General features: G+C 33.6%; 1 protein-coding gene across 2 annotated transcripts in view; it reads right to left on the bottom strand.

Moving 5' to 3' along the window:
- The window catches only part of TfAP-2 (Transcription factor AP-2), a 37,056-nt gene that overhangs the window by 5,668 nt on the left and 9,190 nt on the right, over positions 1-22,198 (bottom strand). The window contains exon 1 of one of the 2 annotated variants that reach the window (NM_001170612.1): positions 11,739-12,017. The exons of the other annotated variant lie outside the window; for it this stretch is intronic. Coding sequence (NP_001164083.1) covers positions 11,739-11,954 — 216 coding nt within the window. The 5' untranslated portion in view covers positions 11,955-12,017. Of the gene's footprint in view, positions 1-11,738; positions 12,018-22,198 lie in introns of those variants that run through there. 2 annotated transcript variants of the gene reach the window in all.

The following is a 22,198-nucleotide window of genomic DNA, read 5'->3' as shown; positions in this document are numbered from 1 at the left end:
CTTGATGTGATCTTTTTAACAGATGTTGAAATTTGAAATTTATTAATCAATTTATTTTTACTATGTTTTCTTATCGAGCCATCTGCTTGATTTAAATACCTGCGTATTCGGCATAGTTTTTGGTTGAGAATTTATGGCACATAATTTATTTTTTTAATTAATGAAAAACATGTCAACTGAACGTGATAACAAAATCTTGGGGGATTCCCTCGACCACCTGTTCCTCCCGGAACACGAACTGTTTCCGGACATTATCTCTCTCCCTTGATTTATGGCAAAATTATCCTAAAAACTCTGAACTTGTAATTAGTTCCCTGCTTGGCAAGTTAACATTTTATTTGCCGATAACACAAATTCCTCCGATTCCCTCGCTGACACTTCTTATAAACTCAGCAGTTTAACGATTCCGTCCAGGTATTTATTGATTAATAAAGTGTCGTTCGAAATTACAAATCAGTGTTGTTCGCGTCGCTTAAAAACTCACCTATTCGTTATTTCCTGACACCCGATAACATCTACATGGTGTTTATTAATACCGCTTAGATTTCGTGATGATTTATGCCGGAGTTGAAATCACATTTCGTAAGCCACAGCACTCCCGGAGCCTCACTCAAGTCACTCAATCACCACCTCAAGGAGTGTCGAGGAGTAGTGTAGAGTTATAGTGACTAGCAGGGCAGCCCCAGGGCAAAAACACGTGGCTGCGATATCGGCCGAAAGCTCACGATCTCGCGCCAAAAGGGGGAAAATTATGAGCCCCCGATATGCAAAAGCACTCTCATTATGGTCTAAATTATCACGAGTGTCGCAATTAGCATTTACAAGCGAGCCATAATTAAAAACACGAGCGACAACATATTCATATTTAATTACAGTTAGAGAGCATAGTTTCCTTATCTGATTTCGCAGACAGTGAAAATATTGCGTGCGCATTCTAGCAATTACGGTAAGGTGGGCAAGTCGATGTTCGTAATGAGTTATTTCCGTTTTATTGCCATTGGTTGGAGGCTAAAAAGCTTTTTCCGGTTAATTACAATATTTGGAGGGGGTCCGCGAACGGGGAAAAGATTGCTAGTTTAAATTATACATGGAATAATATTTCATGTTGCTTCAGATAATTAATTTACGAGGCTGTAAGCGGCAGGTTTATCTAAGATCATGTTTTAAACGCTTCCGGAGATTTGCGTAATCCCAATTCGAATATTTTAATCCCAGATAATCGCTGCAGTACCGTTAGAAAGCTCGAACAATGTTTTAATCAGGTTGATGTACCGCATTTTTAATTGCCGAATAATTTTTAACTGTTACAATTTTGTGTCAATGATATGTGTTAAAATACAAGCCGTAACTGCGATTTAACAGTTAAGTACACTAAACAATTTAACAAAAATAATTAATGCGACAAATATTTAGTCTTCATCGTCGCACTTTACGCTTAAATTAAATTCTTTAAATTACTTAATACAACTAACCAATAAAATTTAATTAAAGTTGCTTGAAGTTGCTTATTTAATAATTACACGGACATACATGGAAATTATGAGCAAATTATGTTTTTATTTTATGTATCTATTACAGAGTCGTAATAAACAAGAAATTTGCATTTCATTTTTTTATGATTGGCACATGCTCTTTATTTTTCAACCGGTTTCCAATATTTGCAGCCATATACTCAATATTTGTGACTTATTTGTCAATTTTTTCAAGTCTTGTAAACGTATGCAGCACTTAGGAATTAAGATAATCATCAAGATATTATCCTAAAGAAAATATGTTATTAATTTTGCAGTTTTTATAGAGAAAATTTCAATACTTCAATTAAAAGTAATGTTGGTTAAATGAAAACCTTGTGGTGTAAAAAATTTCTTTCGAAAACTCGTCTCTTTTAATTATTTTCTAATATAAACTTGATACTACCAGTGATTTTTTTGTAGTCAACTATTTAACTTTTCTCACGGTATATGTAGAGCACTGTAAATAGGAATTCTTTGGTCAATACCTACTATGTATCGAAAATAAACTCGAAAAAGTACAGTAAAAAATACATAGAGACCTGGAACTAGTTCAGTAAATGATAGGGAACAATTTTTCTCCGCAAATTAAAAAATAAACCAAAATTTAAAAGTGGTTTTGTAGCAAATAAAATACCAACTTTTTTATTCCATCGCCAAGGATAAAATTGTATTTTACCCACTGTTTACTTGATGGTAAAATGAAATTTTATCGTCTAGAAAAATAAAGTTCTTAACCATAGTTGTTTCTCTGTTTTTAACGTTTTTTCCATTTTTGATTTTTTTGACAATTCAATTCAAACCGCTCTCAAAGATAAAATCAAATTTTTGCGTCTTGTATAATAAATAACTACTATTATTTCTAGATAAATTCAGTATTTTTTTTCAACTTCGCTTCAAATCGAGCTATTGTTAAAGTTCCAAAAATGTATAAGCATAATAATATTAATATACTTAATAATAATTGCGAGAGTTAATAAAATGTTTTCTCTCCTGTTTTCTTTCGAAAAATGCTTTTTTAATTTAGAAATTCGATACCAAGTTGTTGAAGCAAAGATGATGTATTTGATAGCATTTTTGAAATAAATTTGACGTCTCATTAATTCAGTTTCTTGTGAAAATATCACATTGGCTCCTTAGTTGTTGGACCACCTTGGCCAAGTCACCAGAAATGTCTCATATCAATCATTTAAATTCCTCTCATATATCATCGAGATAATTAATTTTTTCAGAGTGTCTAGTGGCTACCGCTAGCCCGAAAATTCTTTTCCTCTTCATAAACTCGAACGGTAAATCGATTAAACTGACAACCTAATTGATTATTCCCAAATTCCTTCGATTGTTTTACATTTGAATTTCGTCCAAGAGTCCGAAAAGCTCGAGTCATGCTTTCCAATAATTATTAATTCGTAACAATAATAACTCGCTATGTGGATCAGCCTAGTTATATTAGGGCCCACACGTGTTGTGGCCTCACGTGCCCTACCTTGACCGACACCTGTTATTAGAACGTCGTATCAAAGCAAACTTGGCTCTTCTCCAGATTGAAATTGCACATACACCGACCCGACTCTGTAATTTGATGATCTAATGGAATTGTTTTGGCGTCTAATCGGTTTTTTCTGTTCCCATGGGGTACAGTTTCGACGCTTCGTTGGTGGCGAGTGACATCTACTTGCAGGCCGTTCGAGCGGAACAATAACAAATAGTTTATGGACACGAACTTGTGACTTACTGGCTGAAAGTAGAGTGAAGAATTGCAAATTTCAGCCGGAGTTTTTGTTAGAAAAAAAAACGAAATGTGAGCCGAGCCTCGCCCGGACGAGGGAGCATTAGCAACATAAGAGCTTTCATTATTGTTAAATATCATCAATCATATTTTATCGGAACGCGAACGCTAATGTAATTCCACTGTAATAGTATAATATAATTATTAAAAGGAAATTATTTTTCAGGTTACGTTATACGGAGTTGTAAATGAAATGAAACCTTGCAATGATAACTATTTTAATTATTATTCAAAATGAGAAAACATTCATTACAAACTGCAAATAAATTCACCTGAAACTACCAGTTATTGCATTCGAGTATTCATTTTAAAACACTTTATTAAATAACAACTCGATGCTCGTAAATACGAATAAAATTAATTATTAACATAATATAGGATTGCTAAAAAGTTAGATACAGTTAAATATTATAAAAACTGTTCGTTAAAACTTAATGAAATTTGATATATGCCTAAGAGTACATAAATTCTATCGTTTTAGATGTTAATCAAATTTCTATCTCCATTTGTCTTTAAAATACCTATAAGGGCTAATGTAATTTTTTTAAATGGCAAAAAGCAATTTACTATTATTTAAGAACATTTTTTTCCTAGTTCTATGTATACCTTATTTAAAAAAATCGAACTAATAAAATTTTGAAATTTTGTATAATTTTGTTAGTCTTGAAAATATTGTCTTTATCTATCGTGAGTTCTTTGCTTCTTAAAAATGAACCAAAAAATAAGTAAAAGTTAATAATAATTATTAAAATAACCCTTTTAACAGGAAAAGAACACATTCAAAAAAGTTTAAACTGCAAATACATGCTACAAATGATGTTCAAAATTATTAAGCTACTCCAACCCAATACAAGAAAAATAAAATAATTACAAATAAAAATAGGAAAAAAAGAATAAATGTGATGACAAAATAAAAACAAAACAAGAAAAGAAAAAATGAAGTTGAAAAAAGTAAATAATAGTAAAAATGAAAAATATTACATTTTTTATTGATATTTATTTTAAACAGAAACTGCGTTATAAGCGAATGAACGTTGAAGCAAAGTTGAATGAAAATGTGGTAAGGACTATAAATTAAGAAATCTTAGGTTTGAAATATGGATATTAATCTATGATAATAGATAATAACAGTATAATAGTGTTTCATGAAGATAAGATGGAGTTGAAGATAGAAAATTATAAAGGTTCTCAGATGATAAACTTTAAACACCTTTAACTGTTAAACCGTTCTAAAAATATTTAGCTGGATCCATACTTTCTAGCGACCCTGTATAAAGATTGTTTTATAGCTTCCGACACTACATTATATTCAATGCTGCCAACCTATTTATATTAATTGAAAACTCGATATTTCATTTTTGTTATTAGCTATTATTTTGGGGAATATTCACAATACTCTTAACTAAAATTAAAGTTCTAGTTTGAAAATTCTTGCACCATCATTTGAATGGTAAAGAACAGTTTCATTAAAACAATTAATAATTAAAAGGTTGTGATCTGAACACAGTCTGTTTCTATTATTACAGCACTTGCTATTATTTGATTATTTGCTAAGAAAACCGTTAGAAAAAATGTACTAAAACAAGGCTCGGCATTCTATTCAACATTTACCATTAATTTATTGTTAGGTTGTTTTATTACTCTTACTATTTTTACGTTTTACGAAATACAATAAACATTTTGCCTTTTACTCGTGGGTGGCCATTAGCTGTAAGTTATTAATTATTTCTAAACGCTTTTGAAATCCTTATCTGGGCATTAATAAAAGTAACAAAAGGATCCTTCGCATTCGTTTATTTAATTCGGATTGTTTGTACATGAGGAGACAATACCCCTATTGATAAAAAAAATCAATTTACAATAACCTTTAGCAAGACCACCGTTAGGTAAATGTCCCGTGTTTCGCGATTCGCATCTTGTGATTTTCCAATATTTATCTTCTCGCATTGAGGCAAGTCATTGTAAAAACTGAACCGAAACCCAGGAAATGGAGGCGCGTTTCTCCAATTGCAGCATAATGGAGGCATAAGTCAGCGAATAATAGTCCAGTAAACAGTCCGATCGCGTAGGCGTTTAAACAAACCGTCCTCGTATCATCAATAATTCCGCTAGGACATAAATCAACGAGTCGCCACTGCCACAGGGGGACCAAGGGGCCAAGACTGGAGGCAGGTCGCCTCGAGCAGAGTGGAATGCCGTCAGGCAAGTGCACGCCCTGATCGTCGAGTCCCCCCTTCACCAAAAGCCTGGTGTGTGTGTCCCCACTTGCCATAAAGCGAACACACACTGCACGATTCAAACGGAAAATCTCACAAACTAATGAGTTTGGTTTCACGGTGGTTTCACGCCACGAAGGGATTTTTGAGGCACGAGGCTAATTGAAAAATCATTCGAGGCAAGAGACACCGAGTCGGGTCGATATGGTGGCTGAAAGTTCGGTGGTACACATCAATTAATCACAACGGCTTGCAAGACTAGAGCTTTGATTTTGCAAGAAGATAACATTGTCTTTAGCGTTGGAATATTTAAGTTTTTCTTGATGTCTGACCGCTTGTTGTAAATATCTAACTTATCAGAAGTCAGTAGGTACTACTTTCTTGTCAGTCAAGACAATAATCTTCAACATCTATAGTTTAACCTAACAGCAAATTGTGATACCTCTTAATCTACAGGTATGTTTGTTCACTGCAAGATTTATGTTTCAAGCACTTCCTGCCTATACCAATGTTTATGGCTTTGTATAACTGCTACTTTATGCTGTATAGCAAATATGGGAAAAAATCAAAAATCTTGTAGTTTTATGAGACTTAACGTATTTTTCTGTTCTAATTGCTCCACTAAACTTATTTTTGTCGCAAAATGTTAAGGCTTTTTACCACTCACACGTGTCTAATTCTGATTTAACTAAGCTTTTAATTTGTGTATGTCAGAGAAAACAAAGAGAAAAAATAGGTTTCAAATATTTCTCCATTTGTTTGAAAGAACAGAAAAATTGTGAAGCTCATAATCGTAGTTATAAGGAAATAATAAAGTTTGAATGCTGGCTTCGGTTTACGAAAGCCTCATTACGATAATTAAACGTCAGATTATCTAATCACGTGACCAAAATGCACCAATCAGAAGCTAAGACTCTCGAGATAATCGTCCATTACGTATCTATTAACAGCGCATTAATTTTTTTCTTTTAAAAAACCGTTGCTTTTTTAATTTTTGAAAAAATGCGTTATTAGTCTTGAGAATTCTCAACCATCACTACAACAGATAAAGAAGAAAATTTATTTTGAAATATTCATTGCAAAAATTGTAAATTATTCTGGGAAGAAAATATCGGTAGTTTAACTGACGTGGATTGTACTTATAATTAAGATTGAAGTTTATCATGTTAAACATACTCGGGGGTTATTAGCAGAAAATATAGAATACCCCTGGTAATGTCAACTTAATTGACGAAACACGTGTCGAAGTTATTTAATAAAACGTTTGGTATTTCGATTGATTGCATATCTTTATTTGATTTATTTAAATTTATAGTATTTCAATACGCAGAAGCTCCGGAAACTAAATGGAAGAAAATTGATAGTCAAGTTGCTTGAAATAATTTTATTGTTACTTTGTCAAATGTTTTAAATAAAACAATTACGTATTTTAATAACAAAATTATTTGTGTCTCTGCATGAATCGACAGTTTCAAAATTTGTCATTTGTTTTTTTTTAGTTTTTTGCTTTATTTTATTTGCATTAAACTATAATTCATCTAAACTCTATTCGGAATATGACATTAAAGAAAAACCAAAAAAAATAGATAAAAAAAATAAACTTTTATAGAAATAATGATTTGTTAATTAACTTCATTTAAAATTCTCAAAACATAATTTTTCAAAATTAAATAAAATTCTCTAGGCAAATGTTATTTTTTTTATTTTATACGCTCTCTTAAATCAAATTTGAGGATCTGTGTTAGAAAGTTGATAAAATCGTTATAAATAAAAATTCAAAATACAAATATAACTCATTATTGTCAGGAAATTGTGAGTTAGTAAGTTATTATTAGGTATTTTATTTCTAACTAAGCATTACTCTGATAACAGAAATATTAAAATTTACTTTGAAATCTATGAGGGCATTTTCATTTGTATCCATTTTCCAATCACATAAGAAAGAAAAGTGTCTGATCTAAGGATCAGACAGAAAATTTTAAGTCAAAGCAACTTTATATATTTTAAAAAACATGTACCAATTTCCTCAAAAGAACACAACATTCTAGCAATACAAAAAGGTTTTTTTAGGTATGAAAATTATATGTTTTACTGTTTTATTTTTTTTCCTAATCAGTCATTACAAACTAAACAAAAATCAAACGAGCTAGGACTTTGGGAGCCATGTCCACCAATGTCAACAAATTAATGATAATAACATAGACATTATTTCGCATAGTGTGTTTGTGAGATCACGTTCTGAAGGAATTTTGCCTCGTTTTTAGCGATTTTATTACAAAAATAGTAAAAAATGAAAACACTTGTTTTTACTAAATTTTGTAGTTAGATAATCACGTACTATTTATAAACATTGTTTATAAATTGTTTGTTAGTGAAACACCCATTCAGTAAATAATTAATTGGTGTCAGCTTTTTATGCAAATTAATTAAGAATTCCAAATTTTGCAAAAACTATCAAGAAAAGGCGCTTTCCCGCTCCCTCGGCCCGTTTACGGCCAATTTCCGTCCATCGCCAGTGTGAATGAACAACCGCTGGCGCAAATGCATGGTAGCAGGAGCAAGGGTTACCCGGAAGGCAATATGCGGAGCACACGCCTCACGCATCGCCCGGAGCTGTTACTTAGGCACATCCTCGGAGCACTGCCCAGTCATCAGGCGCACGAGAACAGCTACCGGCAATGAATACACCCCTAAGGGCCCCCGGGCATCGTTATAAAATGAAGCAATCAACATTTCTCTCCGGCAAACACGAACTTCCGGAATTCAACTCCGGACCTGTCCGGCGGAGGACAGACACGCGGTTCCGGTTCAGCAGCGCAATTGGCGAAATGGCCACTCTAACGGTTACAAAAGGAAAAAGCAGGACGCTCAACTCATCCCAAGACCATTTTTATTCATAAAAATTAACTATTGTTCAAACCGGTGAAATAAAAGTAAAACTGAGAGAGCAGTAAAGATCTCTCGACAACATATTCACTTGCGGATGAATTGTTGGTAGTCGTAAGTAGCACGTACTACATACCGTATGTATTTTAGTTCTTGACATAAAATGAACTTTGAATAATGTAATAGGAATTTAAAATTTCAATAAAAGGTGCTTGAAAGATCTTTGTTACCCACTCAGGTGCAAAATATTGTAGTCATTATATAAATAATTATCCGTGACGTAATTACTAAAAAATGTACTTAGTAAATAATAATTGTTTCGTGTCTTGGTCATTTGAGTGGAGAATTGTTATCTAATTAAACTTTTTGGTGAAAAAATAAGTTCGTGTGCGCCTTTGTCCGAAAATGATCTTATTAATGAGAGTACAAGGCAGGAACTTTGTAATTCGTTAAAATTAATTTCAAGATAAATGTAACCACATGGTTTTACCTCATTTGAATTTCCGTATATGGAAACCTATTAAATGAAATAGATTTTACAGTTACAAAAGATATTAATCACGTTAGACTAAAAATGACTTATATAGTTCACACCTAATTTTCTCGGTAGGTACTAATCATGTTAGGTAAAAAAAGTTAATCAGTTCTTTTGTGGTAAATTCGATGCCGTTTTCAAAAGCGCATTCTTCAGATTTTTGGAGACGTGGTAATTAGATGTCACATTAAATAGCACTTGGCGACGCAAATTGCCAGGATTTGGAGACTTTCGGGGTTATTCCAAACGAAGTGATGAAATTTGAAAAAATTTAAATAATAACGAACCAGGAAAAATTCGTAGGTAATAACTTTTCGGAAAAGCCTTGAAAGTCAATGATTTACATTTTTGCGCAAAAATATCAGACATTCAAAGATTAATCTTACATTAGTCTGCAATTACAAACCAATTATTTTACAATTCAGGAATTGCATCAACTCCATATTTTCTCGTTTATTACCCTAATAAAAGGCAAATAAATTCAGTCGTAAACGGAGATCAAATCCGCATTTATTGGAAATTCAAGCTCTTTTCTTTTAAACACGAACAGAGCTCCCTATTATTATTTATAAACTAAATATTGACACAATTGATGAATCTTGCCCGGCCGCCTACTGAAAATATTGATTTAATTTTTTCCAATTCAGTTTCGTTACACATCTAGCTTTGAACGACTGTTTTCATTCCTGTAATCTATGTAAATTATTCAAGGGTACTCAAGTATGTAAATAAAAATTTTCTGCATGTGAGCAACACTCAATGAGAAACAAAAAGCGTACAGTTATTTTCAGCAAGAACAATTCCTTAATAACTCGTAACGAATTTGCAAAAATGCTCACAATCATCATGTTGAAATAACATCATCGAGGGGTGTGTTTACGTGTTTTTTAACCTTGCGTTTTGTCGTAAAACGCTTACAAATGCCGTCCCAGGAAAAATTTTATACTGATGTCAGGTATTTAAATACAGTCGAAAAGCTGGAAAGGTGCCTATAATCTGAGATAAGAACCTCATCTTTACCTGGCTTTATGGCATTATAACGGAGCAGAACTTAATCGGTGTCTACCTGCTCAGGGAAGATTTGACGAGAGGAGCATTTCCGCTCTGTCCGCAAAATTCACCAAAAGCTTTCGTATGCCAAATAACAGCACTTTAACTATGGACCTCCATACTTGTGAGTTAGAAAAGTCCATTATTGACCTTTAAATAATTGAAAAATAAATATTTTTTACAAAAGATGTAGACACAAAACCTTTACAAGATCTAAAATTATTTTCAAAATACAAGGTGTTTCAAAAATAAACTACAATACAATTTTGTGTTTTTGTAATGTAACTCTAAATTTTATTGCATTTTTCGAAGTAGATTTTATCTAATAATTTAATTTTTTTAGACGGAAACATGCTTTTAAAAAATATACAAAAATAAAAAATTTGAGGATTGCAGTACAGAAGTATTTTGTTTGAACTTAAGTTAAGCTAAGCTTATTTTTTCATACGTCTTCCATCAGCCATCAGGAGGTGATAATAAATTACAAGAAATGTTTACAGTAGTCTCAAAAAGTGACATAAACATTATATAATTTCTTTTAGGGGTTGTTCTTAAATGTAAACACTTTTAAATCCAAGAACTAAAACGAACCATTATTTTGACATTTTTGTTCAATAAAAACCACCTCCTTAAAAATTGTCTTCACATTTATGGAAAACACGAAAGATGTCAGATGCAGTTTATAATTTTTAACATTATTTTTACGTTTACATAATATTAATTTGTAGGCTTGTAAAGAAAAAGCGATCTCATTAAAAAATAGTCTATTGCAAAGCCAGTTATTGCATTGAAATTATTTCGTTATAGCATTGTTGTTACCCTACCATAACCATAGTATAACTCCACTAAGGATCATTCGTTGGAGTTTATATGGGGATTTAAAGATTCGCCAAAAATATTAAAATTTTAGTTATTTCACCGTAATAAAGAACGAAAATCTAAGAGTAACATTAAAGTTAATACTAATAATCGCAACAAACTTTTTTATTTTCTGATATTTTCGTAACTGTAGTGAATTAAAAAATAATACCCTTAAGTCTGAACTTTTTTCTTTAAAGTGGGGTTCTTAGTTTCTATGTAATATTATTTTAAGAAAGCGTCTTTTACTCAAAAAATTTAAATAATCTCGAAAGCTAAGCAAAATCGACCAGTAACGTCAGTGCTAGAAGCTATTGATATCCAAAAATGCAAAATGTATTAGGTTTTTCATTAAAAAACATGAATTTGTATTGTACCTAATTCAGTAACTGCCTGTATTCTCAAAAGAATCTTAGGAGGTTAGATCTACAGTTTTTGTAAAAAAATATTAAGTTTCTAACATTTCGAGATCAATAATGGACACACTGTATATTAACACAACAAACTTCCAGTGTATGATTTGCAAAACCACTATAACATCTTTGATTCGGTGCGTTTCGCTAACGTTCGACTGTAGGTATTACTCATTGGTTTTAGGCAAAGTGTTATTAATCGTTTCTAACATTATTTCACCATTTTTTGAGTGATTATTCACTTTGTCTCAAATTTGCTGCGATTTAATTTACGTTCCCACCCCGCTTGAGGTTGTTTAGTTGCCCGGAATGCGTAAAAAGCACTTAAACGCGGAGACTTCAACGCTGGGTCGCGCCGGGAACGCGAGCAGGTAGCTCGCCCCAGGTTAACTAGGAAACCCTCCCGCGGGGTATGCGACGTTGCCAAGCCCATTTCACCTTAACCCGTGGAATTTCAAGGCCCCGACTGCAAATACGTACTTCTTCGTCGTCTTCGGTGCCGTTCTCGTGGCTCTCATTGTCCATGAGCACGAACCCCACGTCGTTGTTGTTGTTCTTGACGTCCGGGGTGCCGTCGCGCCTGTCGACGTCGATGTCGTTGATGACGATGCGGCGGCGCTTGGCGCGGGGACTCAGCAGGTCGACGGTCAGCTGGTCGCTGGCCAGCGAGTCCGGGGAGTCGGGGTTGGCGTCCATTTCCACTTACCAAAAAATTCAACACGCACTAATCGGGCACATCTTATGGCAAGAACTTGACTAGTAAGAGGGCTTCGGGCAAACTGACGTTTGCAGTTGCCGCGAGCAAGTGACCATCGCAGGTGAGGGGGGACTGGAGCCCCCTGCTCCCCGCCACCGCAGATACCTGTTCAATTCTCGGCCAACTTGTTATATAATCTATGGCTGGTATGATTGAAAATTACTCCGGGTCGAGGCATGTGTTGATGCAAGGGCGGTGCGAAAGCAAACAAACACACCGCAGAATGCAATCCACCCGGAGTTGATCTCGAGGTGGAATCAGAGCGAAAGGGCATTTCGTCGGAAACAGCTGGGGCTTGAGACTTGCCTCAGACTTGAATGACATCTGTATTTGTAATTTACGTAAGAAAACACCGCATAATAGCCGACGAATCAAATGATGCCCATTCATAAAGTTAATTAATTCGCTTTACTTTATTTGGAAGAACATTGTACAAACTGTTGGTCATGCTTACAAGAAAATAATCTTCGAAATCTTTGAGATATCATCTACAGTCAAGTTTCTATTTACATAAATTGTTTCTCTTGATTTTCCAAGTGCTGGTTTTTTGCCAGTAATTACTACTTTGTTGTATGGCCTTCAAAGAGATCAAAAAAGTGGCATAGCTTTGTGATGACTTTTGCAGAAAACTGACTATTATAATCTCTTCCGTACTAAACAATTCTCATTTTAATAAAATAAACTTTTTCGATCTTTTCTTAGGTATGAGTATAAAAAGTTCAATATTTTATGAAAAAGGAAGAAAATATTCGGTTTTCATCCGTTTTTAGGAGATGGAAATTAAGGACGTTATCTTTTAGTAAGTAATCTCTACTCATAGGTACAAATTAGGTCAGGTTAAAGCAGGTAAAAAATATTTTTAAACCTATGCATAGTCTCAATATTATTCCTTTTCTCAAAGGTTGAAAGTTGTCTGCAATGCAAAATTTCAAAAACTGTTAGACCTACCTAATGGAATTAGGTAAAATTAAAATCTGAATAAGTATAAGACATACTTTAAGTATAGAAAAAATTTTAGGGCCGTAAGTTTAGAATCCCAGATTCTAAAAATGTTTTCAATCAGTAAAACTGATGTTCTGTAATAAATAATCAAAGGAGAACATCAAATTCCTAAATTACTTAATACAAATATCGATGCTGACAGTTTCTACAATTATTATTCGAACATTGCTAAAAAATCGTCTTTCTTCTTCTTCATCTTTATCTTCTCCTGCTTCTTCTCCTTCTCCGTTTTTGACTTTTTGTGTAATAGATTTTTTCAGAAAAATTAATTTATTTCAAAAACTAAGCAAGGTTGACCAATAGCAGAATTTTAGGTCAAAGTCATCAAGTTTCAATAAAATATAGGGTGTTCCTGAAACATTCACTATACTTGAAAAAATTTTTGGAAAAGGACGAAGCTTAAAGTCCAAAAATTGCAACTAAAATTTAGAAATTAAAGTCGAAAAACTTTGAAAACTTTTATTTCGAAAGATGTATAAAAGCAATAAAGCACTGCCTTTTAAATTAAAAAAGAGTTGGCGACTCTAAACTTCGAAAGAAGTCTCATACTCTTTTTAGGACACTCAAGGAGTAAAGCTTATTTCTTAATTATCTTTTTTAATAATATGTGTTCATTACTAGGTTCTTTACTAATAATGTTGTTATCCTTATCCAACTATATATCCAAGTCCACATCAAGTGAATTTAAAAAAAATAAATATTTTAAATAAAATATTTTGCTTCATTTAAAGTTTTAGCAATTCAGGAATCGAAATAAAAATGATAAATGTGAGAAAAGCAATCTTAGAGGTGAACTCAGATCAAGAGCTTTTACGTGTCTATCGTCTATAAAACATTTCCCTCCTATAATAAGGCACTATTCTAACACAAGAGCTTTGCTACGTAATAATAAACGAGAAATAGTTTTATGCCAGAGATTTGAATTATGTTGTTTTACATAGAAATCAAATGAAACCAAAAACAATGCTCATAAAATGACGGGAACTATTCATTTTACATTTTATTTTAAGTTTGATTTTATCTCATCTCCTGGTAAGTCGAAAACCTTTTTGATTTTATTACGGTTTGTCAGGACACGAATTCGTTGCCATGTACAACTTTCAGTACAAGAAACGGTAATGTACCGATTGTAAATTTTATTGTACTGCTTCTTTGACTGCACCGACGTTGGCAGGTACAAACCCATTTTTACCTCCTGGGAGCTTGCACTACCCCTGGCCAGAAACTAATTACCTTTCCTTCAGTCCAAGTTGTTTTTCGTCAGTGCAGTACTTAATTATTGTCTTTGTTGCGCTGTCGAGACAAACATCAAATTATGGCGCTTTTAATTAATCAACTGGACTGACAAACTCCGGCAATAATTTACCTAGCGAAAGAAGGGCTTTGAAATTTCGTTTGCGACTCCAACACTGACATTAGTGTTAAGAGAGCAATAAACTTTGCACTGGAAGAATATGGTCTCAAGCATAATCGTAAAATCTATGTACGGCTTTAAAATTCAAGATGCAGATTATATTTAATCGCCCCGTAACTCAAGCAAATTCGCTTCTAAAGTCTTTCAGTCGTGGTTGCATAACGACCTTTTAAGACATTTGACTATGTCTATTTGATCGTGAAAAATCATCAATTATCACATTGTGCACCTGGAGAGTGCTGACAGGTGCCAAAATTGAACAATCGGAATAGTTTTACAAACTCTACAAGCAATAAAGTTGTAATTATTGCGTCTGTCTGAATGTCGGATTACAACTGCATTTTATTAAATGCTGTTAAATATTGACCAACCCATAACCAAATGGAATAGCATCAGTGTAAAATAAGTCTCAAACTGGTTAGTTCACCGATAATAAATGACGAAATCCAGATTTATGACTCCCGAGATTCCGACTTTCAAATTAAATTATAACAAACCCAGAAATTTACGATTTATAATTTCCTCAGCTTCTTTACTGTTAGAATCTTTGTTGGTGTTGTGTAAACTGAACGTAGGTTTAATGTTGAATTTTATTAAAATGTAACGGATACTTAACCGTTGAAAAGTTGATAAAAATGTCGTTAGGGTTATTGGCGATGTGCATTAATATCGGTGATTTTCGGGTAATTTCAGGTACTGAAACTGGCTTTAAGCCCAAATTGGGAGAAAGATGCCTTTCTGAGAAGGCTGGAAACACATTCCTTGGAAACTTTTAAACTCGAATCATTAAGCTGCATTCATCAGTGGAGGCTCATGCAGCTTACACGGCCTAAATATCCAGTATTATTAATGGTTGATAATGAAATGACATTTAAGATTTTATCACTTTTTTTCGTTCAGGAAGATTAATTATTTGTTATTAAATGAAATAATCGTAATTATTGATTATTAAAGTTCCAAAAAATAACACACAGACTCATTTATCATTTGATATTAAGGCGTTGCGTAACTCGGTTTAATTTTCTTTAATCTTCGATTACTCGTGAAGCAATTTCTTCATTTTCTGTACAATGGTGCTGAAGAAGTCCTCATTCCGGCTAATTTGCTTTGACATAATACGATTTCCTACTTTTACTATTAGTTTTGTTCAGTGCCAAGGTTGTGAGCACGATAAATTATCGGTAATACGATTTTGATTGCGGTAATTACGTTGAGCTCGTGATGATTAATAAAGCGGGCCTTTTGCGGCCAAAACTGCAACATCTTGCAGTTTCACTTTAGCTATTTCGCATAAATTTCTGCAGCTTTGTATTATCGTAAATTAGAAGAAGAAGGAAGTGGATATCGCCACGACATACATTACGTTCAGGAACGTTTGTATTTAGCACGCAAGGAAAAATTAAATCATCATTTAAATAAACAAGAGACTTCATAGTGTGAAGAAGTTGTAAATTTATTTCACTGCAATTAGAGAAAAGGTGCGCCCATCGAATCAGCACGACCGAGAGAGCCACACAGTAAAATAGAGATGAAATATTAATCAATATCGTGTTGTACGGAAATTTTACAACTTATGCACAAGTAAAATAAATAACAAGAGCGTCGAGGAAAAGTGGGCCGATTCGTGACCGGACCTCGACATCCTCCTCAACGGCCCTCTTCCTCCCGAGCCTGGCCAATTAAACCCGCCGCTGGTAGCACCACGTGACGTAATCAACGCCGACTTGATCCGAACCCATCCATCCGAATTGCACCACCTTTGTGTCACTCGCATTGTTTTGCACCTGCAGGTTTAAGGAGGCTCGAGGCAACCTTGAAATACCTTTCCCTGGATCGTAAATCTGTCTCTTTCTGGGCGATGCGGAGAGGATTAGCCTCCTCTTTATCGGTAATTAGCGGCTAACGGTGTCGAATCAAATTTTCTCCAAGAGGCATCACTAGGCCCTATCGTTACGCAATGGTGAATTTTCGCGCCAAATTCTGCCCCCTGGAGCGCACGTGATCCGCTTGCTTGTACACGAGTTTTATAAAAAGCTTGTTAACTATAATAGAATTGTTGTCAAACGCTATGGGGAGTAAATGTTAGTCGAGATGTGTTTTCTTGTATGAAAAATGGACGCGTCATAGTCGAATAACGATGTGACGTAACCGAATATTTTATATCTCATTAGGGTAATTAGCCCTCGGCTAATTTTAGGGTAGGACCGGTGGCCTCCTTTAAATCTGGCCATTATAATGAGAGAAACTGCTTCGAGGAACAGCGATCGGAGGATATTCCATCATTTTGAAATAATACCATTTCAAGGATCATTAAATAACCTATTTAAAGTATAATAAAAAGTAAAGTAGGTATTAAAGTATAATAATCTATCTCAGTTATAACAAAATTTTATCGTGTTATTATGTTTAATTAATATTGGAGGCAGCTCTACAAACAGGAATTTGCGTTTTTTTGCTCCCAGTCGGTCTGTTATACGTCGTAATGATCTTAAACGGGTACCGTAACCGGAAACAATAATTAATCTCGGAAATTTTGTTATTGAAATTTTGAAACACAAGAATTTAGAGAGGCACTCTGAAAAACTGTTATTATTTAATTACGCATTACCTTGTAATGATTGAGCGACTTTCGAAACTTCTGTTTGATCTACATTTGTCAATACATATTTACATTCCAAACTGTGGCATGTGAAGTAGTTATCGTACAATGAAACAAATTATACCCAATTTCGAACGTTTCTTAATACTACAATCGGCTCGAATCGAAAAACATTACTCATTTCAACATAATAAACATAGCGTGTGTAACACTGAATTTTTTCATCCAGTGGTATTGCGTTTATGTAAATAGTTTCGTTGAAAAATGATCTAATTTAATTAGTCGGTATTTTTTTAATCAAGTGATTAATGTGGAGGCGATTTGAATAGTAAAAGTACGTTTCCATTCAGTAATTAGCGCACGCTTTGACTTAAAAGTTGTGGTAATCAGTGTTGCAACACAACGAAGACGTATAATCACAGCCAATTAAAGCTGTCTCCTGTTGAAAAACTCCCTAATAAGGGAGATATGACAAAAAATCCTGCTGCTTACAAATCATTTTGGAATTTTAAAAACGTCAGTGTTAGTAAAAATGTTTAAAAAAATAATTATAAAATTTGATTTTGGAACCTTTTCTGCGAAGTAGCGGCTCATCTGAACACTTTAAGAAAGCTTCATCATTTCCTGCATTACATGCGCTCTAAAGGCGGTAGTTGAACCATATAAACTTTTGATCTTTCTGAGATACCACTAATTGTTGAGTGTTTTAGAGCTCGTAATTATTAAGTGAGATAATCATCGGTAAAAATTAACACGGATGTTACTAATGCCAATAGACTTTAGAACGATTTGAAAATAATTTTTGAGTACCGACAACTAGTCGTTTTTTTTCTAATTAACTGTTGATTTCTTGTGTCACCAGCTTATTAACTTCTCGTATTACCTGGAGTAACACTCGATTTAACAAACATGTCGTTATAGATGTTTGTGTTCTTGCGAGATTTCAAGTGTCTGTCCAATTTTTACTAAGCGTAGCATTTTTGGGATTACTTTCACACGTCGGTGGTCCCGACCATAACAAATTTGATTTTGCGACTCGCTATTTTAACAGATTATTGTTCTAATTTCTCTAGACATAATTAGTGTGAATAATGACGTGATTTGCATTCTGAAATTTATTTCCTTAGTGGCATTTCCGGCCATCAAGCAACGCTATCATGTCCCAGCGCGACGTGTCCCCAATCTGCTAATAAATACCTCAAAAAATTGTAAAGTATTTTTCTGTGAAAAATTTAATTAGTCCAAATTCCGCCGATTTACGTTCGATTTTACGACGTTGCTGATAATTAATTATATTGTCAGGATCGCCAGCAAGATTTTTTTACATAATCCCAAACTTTAATTATGCCAAATTTAATTAATAAAAGTGGTCGAGGAATTTAAGTGCGGATTAAGTCACTTGGAAGTATTTTCGTTAATTAATTTGATTTGTTGCTTTTTACGCCGTGTTTTGATTTCACGCTCTGCTGATTTATTTAGCATAATAAATCGTAACAGTACCATTTGTCAAAATAATCGTTACTATTGTGCCTCTTCAGCTTGTGAAACTTTCAGGGAATTTTAAAAATCCACGATTACTGATTTCAAATTTATTGCCGCCGAGCTTCCGTAATAATTTTAAACGTCAAAAGGAACACCTGTTTACTCGGTTTACAAACTTGCCGGAACATTGGCGTCGCGTAAAATGCAAACCTTATTAAAATTATTTTAATAATAAAGCAACTAAATTAATTTATGGCGGATTTGAAGGTGAGCCGTATTATGCAAAACTAGCACTTGGGCTTCAATTTGAATTGACGTGACGAGGAAGTTTACCAGGCTGTTGTGCTCAAAAGAGAGACGGGAGAGTCGAATGAATAAACAATGAAATTGATGACAACATTAAGGCTCATCTGTGTCGCTCAAATATTACGATATGTTCAAAATTGCTTAATTAGGATTCGATTAAACAGCTGTCCAACTTATGGTAATTTTATTTCAAGAAACTGCTTCCCTTATTGACAAAATAAATGCACGTATGTAAAAATATTTACAAAATAACTAACGGTGGGAACCTAATCTAAAATTCTCTGAATATCGTTGCACAAGGTTCGATAGTTTTGAAACTGGTACTTGGAGTAAAATAATCAAATATTTTAGAATCAAGTTTCTAGTAGAGCTTATCGTGAAATTTATCTGTTGTTGAATTATTCCAAAAATGTACTTAGTGACGGCCACTATTATTCGAAAATTGACTTAACAGATACAATTATCTACTTTACTAATTGGGTTGGTTGAGAGTATTTAAAAGCAATTTATTAGGCAATTTGAATTATTTCAGGTATGTGCACAGAATGTGCAACAGGGAAGAAAGTCACTTTTTCAGTGTGTTCGTTTATTTTTAGCAGAAATCAACGTATCTAAATAACTGCGGCGTTATTATTCGTCATAAATTAGCTCGTTACCGTCACAAAAAGGTCATTACAAAACAACAACCCCATTGAAACCACCCTTTGTTGCGAATAACGCATTCGCGAACCCCTGACTAATTGGCTGGGTCCCAATAACCCCCCACAGAGTGACTTCAACGGGAAAAAGTCTCTTTTCCGTGTATCAACCGTCAGGCTGTAGGTACGACACAAAGAGCAGTGGCGTACTAGGGCCTGTATCAAAATTTCTCCAACTGTTGATTTTTTTGTATGTAAGCAGAAAAAAATTAAAACATAATGTTCGAATTTTGTGTTCTTGTAATAAGCTGCAGTGACGAGATGTGATTCTTGAACTGTGTCAAAAACGCGAGAAAAAACATGCAAGGAGTGGTCGATATAACTCTAACGCACACTGCTCATAGCACATTCGCAAGCTTCGTGTGAGTTATAAACAAGACGTCAATTAAAGGCGTAACTGTAAACCCGTCTTTATAATAACGTTTAATATGACATCTCGTGTAGGAGCGCCTTTACGGTCCCATAGTCGAATTTTTCTCCCAACTCGGCCAAGAATAATAAATAATTTTTTGGGTTTTGTTCGATATTATTGGGCAATTTGGTCACGTGAGTGTCTCGTTGGAAATGCCGGCGTGCTTTTCACATGGTCGGAATGCGTCCATACGCTGGGCAGGTTGGGTCCAGTACTGTTAAACCAGGCGCAAAAACTGGCAAAGATGTGGGTCATCCGAAGACACCTCCGCTGATTTGGCCGGTTGTTGACCGTGCGATCACCCTGCATAACTTATAAACTATAGTTGTTTGATCAAAACCGACCGCGCCTTGATATTCGATTTCTTCTTCCTCTTCTTCTTGTCGCTGGACACATACGAGCGCCGAACGAACGAAAAAAAGGAAGAGTGCGGACAGATGAGAGCGTTTTGCCGGTCAGAGGCCCCGCAGACACGTTCACCGCACAATTATACACAGATTAGACATAGTTTCAGACGAAATTGCCCTCTAGAAACATTCCGAGCGAAATTGTTGTACACTTTCCTAGAAACTAGACAAAAAACCGAAATTAAAAGCACAATAGGGGGGGTTTCATGCCAGGTCTGCCGCTAATAACGCTTTGTGATCGCTAATCCATTACCCATTCAAGGTACTTATGGTGCTATGTTTGTTCATATTGACGATTTGTGGAATGGCAAAGACACAATTGTGCAGTTGCAGACGGAAATTACGTGTTAAATTTTTCCAAAACTTAGCAGTTTGTTAACAAATGTTCATGGTTTACTTTTTTTTACCGACATGACCATTGACGTTTTCAGAAAAAAGCATCAAAATGTTTATTCCAAAGATCTTTTTTTTTAAAGAATCTAAAATGTTATTTTTTATATGATGATGTTTATAGTACTTTGTAATCTACACGTAAAAGCTAAATAAAATAAATTAAAAACAGAATATGAGAATTATTAAACGAGGTTTGGTGTGAAAACTGGTAAGTTTACTTTCAGAAAATCAAAAAGAATATGTACCTACACTTATTTGTATTGTATATTGTACTTATTATACTTATTTGCTCATTTAGTTGAGGATTTCGGATGACGAAAAAAGACTTTTTCATCTTTTATCTTATAATTAATGCGCTAAAAGTTGAATAATTTAGAATATTTATTTTATTTTTCTTGTGTTTTTAACATTAGCAGAATAATTTTGTCTTTAATAAAATTAAAAAGCATAAATTTGAGATCTTATTTTCGCAACAATTTTAATACACGTTACACGTATAAATCAAAGATATTCTTAACGATTTACCAACTTTGCAAAAAGTGTTATTAGTTTTTTAGAAGAAAGTTCTTCAGTTACAAACATCGTGGTCGTGGCTATAATACTTTAAAAATGTCTAATAATTTTTAAATATGATGTGTTTCGAACAATAAAGAAAACATTTTTAATAGACACAATTTGATCAAAGTTGCCATCAAAAATTGTGACCAAAAATGTAAAAAAAGCAATGAGAGTTTCATTAAAAAAATATATACATAGGTTAGTTGTAGCCAGCTGTATAATATTTAGGAATTTTTGAATACTAACTGTTTAATGCTAATGAAATGATATTGATTTTTTAAAACTATACATTGGATAATACAATTAATAGCGTTATGTGTGTTGTGTAATTTTCAGCGAAATAAACTCTTTACCACATAATACAGATGATCTAAGAACCGTAATAATTTTATAGAAAAATTTAGTGAAATAAAAACCTCAGTGTATACGTATGTTCAACAGAAAATCGAAATTCAAAGAACAATAGGAAGATTTTCAGGTTTCAGAGGTTTAAGAGGTAGGTTAAGTACTAAGTTTTTTAAAATTTTTGAGTAAAAGAAAACGTTCCCATTTTATGAAAATCTAATGATCACTCAAAACTAGATATTTTTGCACGAGCATCACATAATAGCTCTTAAAATAAAGAAAAAATCATTTCATTTCGTTAACTTTGTAGCTTTTCAAAAAAAATTGGATTTAAATATTCTTGACTCAATAGATTCCCATAACGTTCACTTTTGAATCTGAAAAAAAACTAAAAATTTCTTAGGTGCAGTAACAAATGTTGAGTATTTTATTCTTCGAGTTATTTAACATGTAACAAAATTCAGTTTATTTAAAAAAAATTGATGAATGAAAATTAAAACAATCAGCAATCAGAATTCTCAAAAAAGAATAAAAAAATTAGTGTTCGTATGTTTCAAGTTTCGCATA

Source organism: Tribolium castaneum, chromosome 3 (assembly GCF_031307605.1).
Source record: "Tribolium castaneum strain GA2 chromosome 3, icTriCast1.1, whole genome shotgun sequence".
Classification (NCBI taxonomy): Eukaryota; Metazoa; Arthropoda; class Insecta; order Coleoptera; family Tenebrionidae; genus Tribolium; species Tribolium castaneum.
This window is presented reverse-complemented; position numbering and strand designations above follow the sequence as displayed.